Genomic DNA, 13,204 nt, shown 5'->3' on the forward strand with positions numbered 1-13,204 from the left:
CTAAATACTAGTTTGAGAAATTATGCTTTTAAATATAATTTAGTTAATATACGTTCCTTAAAAAATGAGCCTTTTTTAAGAAAAAAACATATTATTCTCAATAGTAATTTCATATATATATATATATATATATATATATATATATATATATATATATATAGTTGAAAGAGTAAAATGTAATTATACTATCGCGATATGAATAATTTTTTAATCTTAATTTTAATATCAGGTTTGGCTCTCGCTTTCATTTCCTCACCTGATGCATCTCAGCAGCATCTAATAACATGAATCTTCTGCAAGGTCAAATTGACAAGAGAGAGAGAGAGAGATTGATTAAATCTTCCACACAAGATAGTGAACAGACAATGTTACCATCAAACTTCTTAAGGTTGTTGGATTCACAGAGCAAACTCTATTTGGGTTGCCAGGACTTGTCCACACTAATCCCCTCCTATCTTCACCGCCTCAAACTCTGCACCAAACACCAAGCCCCATTAAATGCCAAAAAAATCCATGCCCAGATCGTTAAAAGTGGCCTAAACCAATGCCAACCCTTACCCAACACGCTCTTGGATGCGTATGGCAAATGTAATCTGCTTCAAGATGCACATTACCTGTTCGACGAAATGCCTCAAAGAGACCATGTCTCCTGGGCCTCGATTCTCACTGCATACAATCAAGCAAAGCTCCCCAACAAGACTCTATCTATTTTCCATTATATGTTCACTACTGATAGGCTTCAACCGGACCATTTTGTGTATGCTACTCTCCTTAAGGCGTGCGCTAGCTTATGCGCTTTAAGGCTAGGCAAACAAGTGCATGCTCGCTTTGTTTTATCCCCTTTTGTTGATGATGATGTTGTTAAATCATCTTTGGTTGATATGTATGCAAAATGTGGATTGCCAAGTATTGCGCGTAGTGTATTTGATTCAATTTTGGTGAAAACGTCAGTTTCTTGGACCGCAATGTTATCTGGGTATGCTAGGAGTGGGTTAAAAGATGAGGCTATGGAGTTATTTTTAAGGACTCCAGTAAGGAATTTGTATTCTTGGACTGCTTTGATATCTGGATTGGTGCAGAGTGGATATTGTATTGATGGTTGTTATATGTTTATTGAAATGAGAAGAGAAGGGGTTGATATAGTAGACCCATTAGTCCTTTCAAGTGTAGTTGGTGCCTGTGCTAATTTAGCAGTTTTGGGACTTGGAAAGCAAATTCATGGCCTAGTTATTGGTTCTGGCTATGAATCTTGCTTGTTTATAAGCAATGCACTTGTGGACATGTATGCAAAATGTAGTGATATTTTTGCAGCCAGGAATGTTTTTAATAGAATGCTTCATAGAGATGTTGTCTCGTGGACTTCTATAATAGTTGGGGCAGCTCAGCATGGAAGAGCCCAGGAAGCATTGGATTTATATGATCAAATGGTTTTAGCTGGAATAAAACCAAATGAAGTGACCTTTGTTGGATTGATCTATGCTTGCAGCCATGCTGGGTTAGTTAGCAAGGGCCGAAAACTTTTTAAGGCGATGATTGAGGATTATAGGATTAGTCCCTCCTTGCAACTCTTCACATGCTTCTTGGACCTTCTTAGTCGATCTGGGCACCTCAACGAGGCTGAGGATCTGATTAAAACAATGCCGCATAAGCCTGATGAACCTACATGGGCAGCTTTATTAAGCGCTTGCAAACACCATGGAAATACTGAAATGGGACTGAGGATTGCTGATCGTCTACTGAGCTTGAATATGCATGAGCCTTCAACCTATGTACTGTTATCTAATGTTTATGCAGGTGCTGGTAAGTGGGAACAGATGTCAAGAGTTAGAAAGTTGATGACAGATATGGAAGTTAAGAGGAAGCCTGGTTATAGTTCCATTGACCTTGGAAAGGAAAGCCAAGTATTTTATGCTGGGGAAACATGTCATCCCATGAAGGATGAAATATTTGGTTTGCTTAAAGAATTAGATGCAGAGATGAGGAAAAGGGGTTATATACCTGATACTAGCTATGTTCTACATGACATGGAAGAGCAAGATAAAGAGCGGGAGCTTTTCTGGCATAGTGAGAGATGGGCTGTAGCTTATGGACTGCTTAAGGCTGTTCCAGGAACAGTCATACGGATTGTGAAAAATCTTCGTATTTGTGGAGACTGCCATACCTTTCTCAAACTCACTAGTAGAATTGTGCATAAAGAAATTATTGTCCGAGATGCCACAAGGTATCATCATTTTAAAGATGGAAGATGTTCATGCAATGATTTTTGGTGATTATGATTCAAAAATAGCTCTCGAAGTTGCAGTGGATATAGCAAGAAGGCTCTGAAACATAAAAGTTAATATCTTTAAGAAATTAATTTTCCCCATTATATTCATTTGTTGTAGAGTTAAAATAATATATTTTCATAATACTTTAAAGCCTTAAAATTTATAACAACTTCTACAAGTTTCTTAAGAATTTCTATTTTGTTTCTGATAAATGTAAACAAAAAATTTATAGAAAGAAAAAAAGAAGAGAAAATAATTGTTTTCTAATGATTTTTAATAATATCAAAATGATATTTACAAGGAAAATAATACATTTACAGACCAACGTGTGTATAAAAAATTAAAGACATTCTCTATATATATATAGAATTTAAAATGCAATTTTTCAGTCAAATTAATTAAATAATTTAGTAAAAAATATCATGCATAATGAATTAATTATGATTTTTTCATAATATCAATTACACACCTCCAACATTCAAATCTATTAATTTAATATCTCTCCTCTTTTTTTAACCTAATATTCAAATTTAAAAGCTTTCTTTTTCCTTCATTTTTACTTCCATCTACCTCCTTTAAACTCTCTTTTTTCCAATGTATTTCTCGCATCTGTAGTTTCAGCTTCAACTGCCTGATAGTGTCTGTTGTCCCAAGGACACACGCATTCATACTTTTTAGAATTATCAGGTCCGTCTTTCATTCGCTTCTCTAGACGAAATGGGTTCATGATCAAGAAATTGCTGACATCTGCTCTTCTGCGCTCTTTTCTGCTGTATAGAAGCTATCCAGCATTTGCAAGATCACATGTTGCCTTGAGATTGTGCAGCTGACCTGATTTAGAAGACAGATGGAAAAGACATGCAAGATCACATGTTGCCCTGAGCTTGTGCAGCTGACTTGATTTAGAAGACAGATGGAAAATAGATGCAAGATCACATGTTGCCTTGATATTGTCTTTGTTTAAATTATATATAAAATAGAAGTTATGTTGTCGTCTCAGGTAGAAATAACTCGGAGAAAGAGATAAATTTGGGTTTTTAATTTTATCTGAGGATAATTTTTAACCAATTTTCTTTCAGAAAACTAGGGATTGGGCCCATAATACAAAACTAAAGACCAACAGAGCCCAGCCCATATTCACGAGATTATAACCAAATATGAAGGAAAATAAATAAACCAAAAGTGTGGTCGTGAAATCGTGCCCCCGCGAGGAGGTTAGTGTTGTGCTTGTTTTTTTTTTTTTTTTGGGTTACGGTAATAGTTTGAAGCTATTTTAAATGTTTTAGCTGTAATAAAAATCTTATATTTAAGTTGTTTTTTTAATAAAATAGTATTATTTTAGTTTTTGTTTAACTTAAGCAATATCTATTAAAAGTAGAAGTTTATCATAGGTTTACTAAGTATATTCATGATCAAAATGGGTTTTAAAATGGGTTTAGAAAACCAATTTTAAATCTAAATTACATGAATATGTAGGCTGTTTTAAATTGATAGTTTTTGAATTTGAAATCTCTTGCATGATTTTAATGTTATTTGTTAGTTTTGTTTATTAAAACATGTTCATTTATGGTAGTGTGACTTGTTGGAATAAAGAAAGTATGTATTTAGAGGTTGAAAATGCTAGTTTTGATGGCCTGACAATGTGTTGGGTTCTTAGCATTTTTCTAGGTTGTTAGGCAATGTTTTTAGAAAAAACATTGTCTTGACTCTATAATTTAAACCAATTTTAGTCCATTTCTTTTCACAAGACACTTTGTTAGATTTGATTAGTTAATAATCCAGGTTTGTTTGCATCAATAACAAGTTTTGAAGGGTTTTAATCTTAGAATTTTGGATTTCAATCGAAACCCATTTTGACATAATCGTGTTTATTCTTTAATAATTGAAGTGAATGGATGCTAGATTATTATTCCTTTCATGATTTAAAACATGTTTGTGCATTTGTTTTGACTATATCAGGTTTGATTTGAAACCCATTTTGCTGGGTTTAGGATAAATGTTCTTCGTGTTTGTGTTTGATTCACTTTGTTCAAGAATCTGAGTTTTTTGTGTGTTTTTGGTTTTTAATCTTTTTTCTACCTTTGTTTTTGTTTCGGTTTGTTTTTAGATCAAACTCAAATTTTTGGTTTGGATTATAATCGAACCAAGGATTTTTGGTCAATGTGATCAGGTTAAAATCGGATTAAATAGCTAAGGCCTTGTTTGGCTAGCAATGTTTTCGCTAAAAGGTTTTTTGGTTTAAGGGTGTGTTTGACAAACACCCTTCTTAGACCTGTTTTGACAGTTTTATTACAAAGAAAAATGAGTTTTTGTCAAACAAAGCCTAAAAAATAATAAGAAAATAAAAAATAAAAAATAAAAAAATACTTTCTTTTTTTCTTGAATATGGCCAAAAATCCTTAAAATTATGTGAGATTTTCTTTTAAAAAATCTAAAATACTTCGGCATTTAAAAAAAAAAATATTGCATGGATTTTCCAACAAGTTTGTAAAAATTCAAAGAATTTTGGCCTATATTTCAAAAATATTAAAAATATATTTTTGGCAAGAAGAATATATTATTCACTTGTAATATAAGGATAAAAAAAACTCTTAAAAGGATTAATATCCAAAATATTATTAAGGATAATAATTTATTATTATTCACTTTAATATAAGGATAAAACAACATGTATGAGGTTAATATAAAAAATATTATTGAAAATAATACAACTTATTCACTCATAATATAAGGATAAAAATACTACAAGAAATTTTACCTGAAATATTATTTGAAATGATACAATAGCTAAAAATTTTAATTTCACAAAAAAAAAACTTCAATAATAATTGAGGACATTTCACCGTTTTAAATCAAATCCTTGACTTAGAAAATCAGGCTTTGTTCATTATAGCAAATCCATCATAGTAGACTGATATAAATAGAAACATCATCAGACCATAGCAAACAAAGAGAAAAAAACAATGCAGCCTACCTTAGGTAAAGTGTACTAGGAGTGTTAATACCTTCTATTTACGTAACCAATCCTTTGCTTAGAATCTCTAAAATATCAGTTAGGGTTCCTAGTAACTATAATAATAGTTTATGACTCCTTTATTTTACTAAAGACCATTCTACAACACCACCTGAAAAGTGTCATCGCGACATCGTGCCCCTATAAGGAGGGTGCGACAAAATAAAGCATTTGTTCTCATATTCTTAGGTATGAGTGATACCTAAAATTAATATGTAGGTGCTTGTTAGATGACATGTTTACTAAACTAACCAACATAAGAATTCTATATGAAGAGATCACTTGTGTCTATGAAAAGGCTCACGTGACAGTTGTGTAAATAATCATTAGACTTAAGATCACTAAGTTATCTTATAGAAAGAATGTTATGTTTTAATCTAACTACACGTTGTTCTAATGAAGGGTAAAAAACGAGTAGATATTGAGTATAGCATAAACTATATGACGGTATTTGAGTAATCAAGAGAGGATTCATCACTCAAAGTAAATTAGAAAAAATATCATCTTTGTTCTCAAATGGTATTGATTGTAAATCCTTGCGCAAAGTGGAATGAAATTTGAAAAGAATTTCAGTTCTTATTCAAATAATCAATGACTATGGTGTTGAAAACAATTATGATTTGACAAAGTATACACACTTTATACTATAATGTGTAAATTAGAATGTTGTTCATAAAAGGATAATAATTAAACTAATAAACTAGTACAACTTCTGAATTTTCTAATATTTGAGGGATTATGACAGGTTCTAGACATTATACTTGATCTTCAAATATAAATTAATCAATTGTTAAATTGATAATAAATTAATTTGTTTAATTTATTTAATTATATTTTATTTATGATTGTGATTTATCTTTTGGATAACTTTTCAAAAGACCTAATAGGTTACACACATAAAAACCATTTGTTAGAAATTAAAATGGGATGATTAATCAAGTGTGTCTTGATTGTAGATAAGTTTTAGAAATTGAGAAATTGAGTATAATTTATTTAGTGAATTACAATTCTAGACTTAAAAAAATTAAATAGAGATTTTATTGAATAAATTTCTAAAACTATCATAAAATAATATGTGTGATATTATTCAGGGGACAAATTAATATTTTGCTACTTATAGAGTTTTCAAATTTTCCTATAAATAGAATGTTATGTCTTTTTTTTTCTGTACAAAAACTATGTAAGTTACATAACACTTGAAAAACATACAAAAAAAAGAGAGTAAAAAGAGCTAGCACTTAAAGAGCATATCAATATCTCTCTCCTAAAAGGGTTTAAGAACTTTCTCACTAGTTATTCATATGGTATTGATTGTAAATCCTTGCGCAAAGTGGAATGAAATTTGAAAAGAATTTCAGTTCTTATTCAAATAATCAATGACTATGGTGTTGAAAACAATTATGATTTGACAAAGTATACACACTTTATACTATAATGTGTAAATTAGAATGTTGTTCATAAAAGGATAATAATTAAACTAATAAACTAGTACAACTTCTGAATTTTCTAATATTTGAGGGATTATGACAGGTTCTAGACATTATACTTGATCTTCAAATATAAATTAATCAATTGTTAAATTGATAATAAATTAATTTGTTTAATTTATTTAATTATATTTTATTTATGATTGTGATTTATCTTTTGGATAACTTTTCAAAAGACCTAATAGGTTACACACATAAAAACCATTTGTTAGAAATTAAAATGGGATGATTAATCAAGTGTGTCTTGATTGTAGATAAGTTTTAGAAATTGAGAAATTGAGTATAATTTATTTAGTGAATTACAATTCTAGACTTAAAAAAATTAAATAGAGATTTTATTGAATAAATTTCTAAAACTATCATAAAATAATATGTGTGATATTATTCAGGGGACAAATTAATATTTTGCTACTTATAGAGTTTTCAAATTTTCCTATAAATAGAATGTTATGTCTTTTTTTTTCTGTACAAAAACTATGTAAGTTACATAACACTTGAAAAACATACAAAAAAAAGAGAGTAAAAAGAGCTAGCACTTAAAGAGCATATCAATATCTCTCTCCTAAAAGGGTTTAAGAACTTTCTCACTAGTTATTCATATGGATTACCATTAGAAGCCAGATACTTGAATGATTTATGGTTTGCAATAACCTATCCTTCAAGCAATTATTCTAGATATGTCTAATAAGATCTGATTGTTAGATAATCTTTGTATAAACCCTGAACAACCATAGATCTATCTAATAAGATCTTTAAGGCTCCAGAGAAAATTTAAATTTAACACTATGTATCTCATGTTTTGAATGCATATAAATTCACTCTAAAACTATCATAAAGATAAATTTAATTTTATATCTTTATTTTTACCTCTTCAATTAAACATGTACTAATCTTTATCATTTTCACTCTTCTATTTTAATATCACAAGTAATAATCAAATGCTATCTTCCACTAATATACCTTTCAAATGTCTATTCCTTCGATGACATTTCAGTGGAAAAAAAAAAAACAATTAAAGATTTTTTTTTTGTGTGGTTTAAAAGAGAAATTACACAGGGTTCAATCACTTCACACAATATTCATATCCATGTAGAAATTATGCACCACAGCTAAGAAATTCCAATGTTGAAATTTCAAACAAACAACACTTGTCCTGAGCCCACCGATAGAGATTAGGCGACGTTGCGTGACATGTGAAACAGGAGAATTTGCCTCATCGAACATATATTTTCAATGTCAAAACAAAGACATCACCTCATGTGCAATGGACTCTTTTATCGTAACTCGAAAGAATTTAATATGAAATTATAAATGATTTTTAATGTGTTTACAATAAATCCTTCCTTCTTAATTAAAAAGTTACCTTCATGTATAATGTGAATTGGCTTATATTCAAAGTAATCAACTAATAATTAAGAGCATTCAATTATCATATAATCACACACTATTAAGAGCAATATATATATATATATATATATATATATATATATATATATATAAAGCACTATTTTTATATTTATATAAACAGATAAATTCATATATTTAAAATATACTCAAAACTTTAAATAGGATTATTTAGAATTATGTGCTAGTGATGATATAAATACAAACCTTAATTCAGACAAAATCTAATCAAATTTTTTGTATAAAAAAACATTTTTTTTTGTTGATTTTTCTTTGGAATTTTTACAGGTTTAATAAAATTCTAACTATTTACACTTTAGCCCATGTCCTAACACATTTTACATTGAAAAATACACAAAAAGTTGTTTAAGCATATCTTTTTACACTTTAGCCCATGTCCTAATACATGATATAAAAATCCATTTGAAAATAGGGTTTTTTTTTAATTAACATTGGTGTCTGGCAGTTTACGCGCACCTCGACTAATTCCACAGGCCCTGAAGTTAATGACCATGTAAGCATTTAGTGGCCATCATATTAGCAATTACAAGGCTCGAATCTAAGATCACATGGAGAGCAAACCTCTTAATCCTAAATTTTTACTAATGAGCCGCCTATTAAATGATTAAAATAGAATTATTTAGTATTATGTGCTAGTGATGATATAAATACAAACCTCAATTCAGACAAAACCTAATCTATTTTTTTTATTAAAAAAAATATTTTTATTTGTTGATTTTTCTTTGAAATTTTTATGGGTTTAATAAAATTCTAACTACTTACACTTTAAATAATAGCCCATGTCCTAACCCATTGTACACTGAAAAATACAAAAAAAGTTGTTTAAGGATATCTTTGACTTTTTTAAAAAAAAAATTGCAACTCCTTATTTTGTGGGATTTTGATCTCCCAGCACACATTATATTAGTCAAAGATTTATCTCCATCTTACATTTCTTTTTTCTCTTGAACTAATCTGAAAATTAAATTAGATTTAATTAGTTTTAATAATTATAGTTATGGTTATCAAAAACGCGTTTTGACTCGTAAAATCGTACGATTTTACGAGTTAAAACTTAAAAACGTGTTAAATCGAGTTAAAAACTCGAAAACCAATAAAATCAATTAAACCCGGTCAAACTCGTGTAAAATCAGTTCAACTCGTTAAAACCGCTGAAATCGGACCGATTTCACGATTTCACGCCATTTCCATTCCCCACTCCCCGCTGACTGCTGAGTGCTGAGTCAGCACTCCCCTTTCCATTCCCCACTCCCTGCCCGACACTCCACCCTTCCCCTTTCCCTTTCCCCTTCCCCTTTCGCCAAATCATAGCCGATTAAGAAATCGATTTCACTCTCCACTCTCCACTCTCCACTCACCTGCAGCCACATCCATACTTGTTAGTTGTTACTTAGCAATCAACCCTACATTGCACGAGCAAGGTGATTTGAAGCTTCGAGTTCGAACTCTGGAGGCTGAGAGGGCATTCCAGCGTGTTGCAGCTGTTCATAAGACAGTAGGGAGTGTGAGTTAATCTGTCTTATAACTTTGGGGAAATCATGCTCATCGTATTGTTTTTTATCTTTCATTTAGGTTTCATTGAACGCAATGTTAATATTTCCTCATTTATCACTGAATGCACTATTCATGGTTTGACATATTTGAACTATGCTTCTGTCAAAATTTTGCATGTTAGTTGCTTCAAAACATGAAACATGTTTCCAATCATGTCGAGAACTTGTATAAATTGTGAATGAGTAATTTACCTTGGTTGTGATTTTTTGTCAAGAAGCTTGAACAGGATCGTTATCTTTAATATTTTCACCATCAATGTTGTTTCTGCATTTAGAAAATACTGAATTTGCATGCATAGCAAAAAAAATAAAATCAGTGAACTCGAGCATTTATGGCATTTTAACATGTCTAGAATTATAGTTGGCTTGCCTGCCACTTCATTTGTTTAAATGTGTTATCTTTTCTAGGTACCAGCCACTGCAACATCCATCCTTTGTGCATTTTTCAGTTTCTAAGTTCTCTTTGGCATTATAAAGGTGAAAAGGTTAGATCAACTGGAAAGGTTAATAACAGGAACTGCTTAACCTAAGTAAGTATACTCTTTTGTATTATGCATCTTTCTCAGAAAAAGGAGGAAAGCTTCTGCTAGACAGAGAATGTAAGAAATACACACTAGGTGTTGGCAAGTGTCCTGTTCTGTGTCCTCTTTCATTACCTTTCTGTCTAAGAGCATTTGATGAATGATAATGCCAATTCCTTGCAATTCTTCTACTAAGCTGGGTTTATCCTGGTGTGAGAGTGAGTTGTTCCATTTATGAAAACATTTTGGATGTATGTTGAGACTTGTTTACAATAGGATTTTGTCCTGCGTTTGTTTTTATGCTTTTTCCATATTCTAGCTGTTGTGTTCACATTAATCAAGTCACCGATGTGTTTTATAGCTCTCATCTATCTAATAGCAGCTTACATTGGGAATTGAAGTCTGAATCTGATTCTTGAAAAGTATTGAGATGTTTTGTGTTACTGGTTCTAGTTTCTAGAATTTTGGATTTAATGCATATCCATTAAAATTGAAAGTTTGTTTGATTCATTGATTTTTCTCTGTTCACCTATCTCTATTTTATATGTTCTTCCAAACCATAGTAGAATTTATTACTTTCAGTTTGCTTGATGCAATTTAACTTTGAGTAAGTGCATGCATCTTCCATTATTCAATGAGTGAATTGCACATATATACTGCCTATAAAGTAATTGCTCTAGAAATAAGTAACAAGACTGCCAAACTTTGTATGATTTTTTATTTGTAGCATGAATTTTTTATTTTTTTAATGTATTTTAAAATTTCTTATGTTTTTACGATTTTACGATCCGTTTTTACGATCCGAGTTTATTTTATATTTTTCGTGCCGTGTAAAAAATGTGTTTTTAACATCTTGATTGTAGTCCTCTATCTGATGACTAATAAAAGAGTACATTTTTTCCAACCCACGTCCATGTCCCATCCCTTTCGACCCACTTATCTGTACAGCTCTCACGCTCCAAAGCAAATACGACCGTTGGTTATTTTTAGGCAACCTTAACATAACATAACATAACACATATATATATATATATATATATATATATATATATATATATATATATATATATATATATCCTATTGACCTTAAAACCACCACCGTCTGGTTATCTTAAATGAGTTATTTAATATTTTTCGTCAACTCAAACTAATTTTTTTTCTCTTATAAGGGCTTTGATGATACATCTTCACATCGTGCATTAAAAAATATATTTATTTAGATATTAATCTCAAATTTGAATTCAAAACGTCAAGTAAAAAACAGATCCAAATCTATTTTTTAAGATTAAAGATCCAAATCTATTTTTTAAGATTAAATGTTAGTGTGACACCTGATGAGATATAAAGAGTGAGCCCAACCATCTAGGTGGTGGCCTAGTGGTAAGAGTTTGGGACTAAAGGGTTTGCTCCCTCTTAGGTCTCAGGTTCAAACCTTATGGCTGCTCATATGATGGCCACTGGAGGCTTACATGGTCGTTAACTTCATGGCCCGTGGGATTAGTCGAGGTGCGCGCAAGCTGGCCCGGACACCCACGATAATAAAAAAAAAAAAAAAAGGAAGAAAGAAAGAGTGAGCCCTACAATTAATTAAACAAGAAATAGTAATCATCACATTAATTTGTACATATAATAATATTACTCATTGTTTTTTATATTTTATTAAACATTCCTTCTAATCACCGACACCATTGAATTCTGAGCTGCGTTCGTTTAATAACTGTTTTTGTATTTATGGTACAACAAAATAATAATTAACTTCAAAATAAAAAGATGAAGCGATGGCCAGCAACCTGCTCTTCCAATGGGTCCCACTCTCGAAGTCTTGCTTGTATCAATAAGATATAAGATAAGTCATTTCATTCATTGACTCAAAGAACTCTTATTTTAAATTCTTTTTTTTTTTTAATTCACAAGCACTTTTTTTAAAAAAAACATATAAGGGATAAAATCATTATTTACATACTTAGTATACAAATTGTTCTTCCTCACCATTTATCCAATTTCAGTTAATTTTATTCATAAACCCTTCTTAAAGGTATATTAATAATTTCTCTACTAACAAGTTAAAAAATCATTCTCACCTCATACTTCTTTCCATTACATGCTAACACAATCAATTCATGCAAATTCCTTGTCAATTATGCTAACCTCCTTTAAATTATTATTCCTAAGCACACTAGACATTTAAATTCAATTAAACCAAATAAATAAATTCATTTCAAATCATCTTCAACACATTCCAAGCACACATAAATCAATAACATTTATTTGGCTCTCATCCCTTTTCATTTTCCTCTTAGGTGGCTAACCATTATGCTTAACAAAACACCAAATTTTCTTTATCAAACGTGTCATTTAAAACCATTTACATCCTATTACATCAAAAAAAAAAAAACATCACACTATTACAATTTCTCATTTCCTTAATTTTCTCATCTAAAAAACTTAATTTAAAATTTAAGATTTTTGCATAAACTTCTTTAATCTTCACTTTAACTTGTACAAACGAGTTTATAACATCTTACCCTTCGATAATATATTTTAAATGTTAACTAGTCAAAGTTTTTTTGCTCCTTTTTTTTTTATGTCATGATCCCTCTCTCCATGTTCCTTTTCCTCGCTTTATTTTTTTTCTTAAATCTTATCTTAATTGTGTTTAATCACTCATTCCCTCACAATCTTGCCTCAATTTCTGGTTTCTCTCAAGGTGTTTTAATGGTAGATGTTCTCAACATTTTTTTTCTCTTCTTCCTTTCTTTTCTAGTTCTTGCTTGCAGTTTATAGAAGAATAAGAAGCTGAATTTCAAGTGTTTTTGAGTTTATTTATCAAAATGTCATTAATGAGCCTATATGTTATTTTATGCCTGGCTATTGACATTTTGTATGGCTTTCTCAACTCTGATTGCCCTAAGATCTTAACCTAAGATAGGAAAATGTG

The 13,204-nt window shown here is 30.4% G+C and overlaps 1 protein-coding gene and 1 long non-coding RNA gene across 2 annotated transcripts; both read left to right on the forward strand.

Moving 5' to 3' along the window:
* Positions 1 to 208: 208 nt before the first annotated feature.
* Positions 209 to 2,368, forward strand: LOC133703104 (pentatricopeptide repeat-containing protein At4g14050, mitochondrial). The gene has a single exon (XM_062127531.1). The coding sequence runs from the start codon at positions 285 to 287 to the stop codon at positions 2,268 to 2,270; it is 1,986 nt and encodes a 661-aa protein (XP_061983515.1). The 5' UTR covers positions 209 to 284; the 3' UTR covers positions 2,271 to 2,368.
* Positions 2,369 to 9,377: 7,009 nt separating this feature from the next.
* On the forward strand, positions 9,378 to 10,566 carry LOC133681065 (uncharacterized). Its single transcript, XR_009836416.1, has 2 exons — positions 9,378 to 9,696; positions 10,154 to 10,566. It is a non-coding gene; the product is annotated as an uncharacterized LOC133681065 (long non-coding RNA).
* The last annotated feature ends 2,638 nt before the right edge of the window (positions 10,567 to 13,204 follow it).

The sequence above is a fragment of the Populus nigra genome, chromosome 1 (genome assembly GCF_951802175.1).
Source record: "Populus nigra chromosome 1, ddPopNigr1.1, whole genome shotgun sequence".
Lineage (NCBI taxonomy): Eukaryota > Viridiplantae > Streptophyta > Magnoliopsida > Malpighiales > Salicaceae > Populus > Populus nigra.

Excerpts from the sequence above, each read along its gene's own strand:
- LOC133703104 (XM_062127531.1), top strand. The coding sequence starts at position 285 with ATGAATCTTCTGCAAGGTCAAATTGACAAGAGAGAGAGAGAGAGATTG.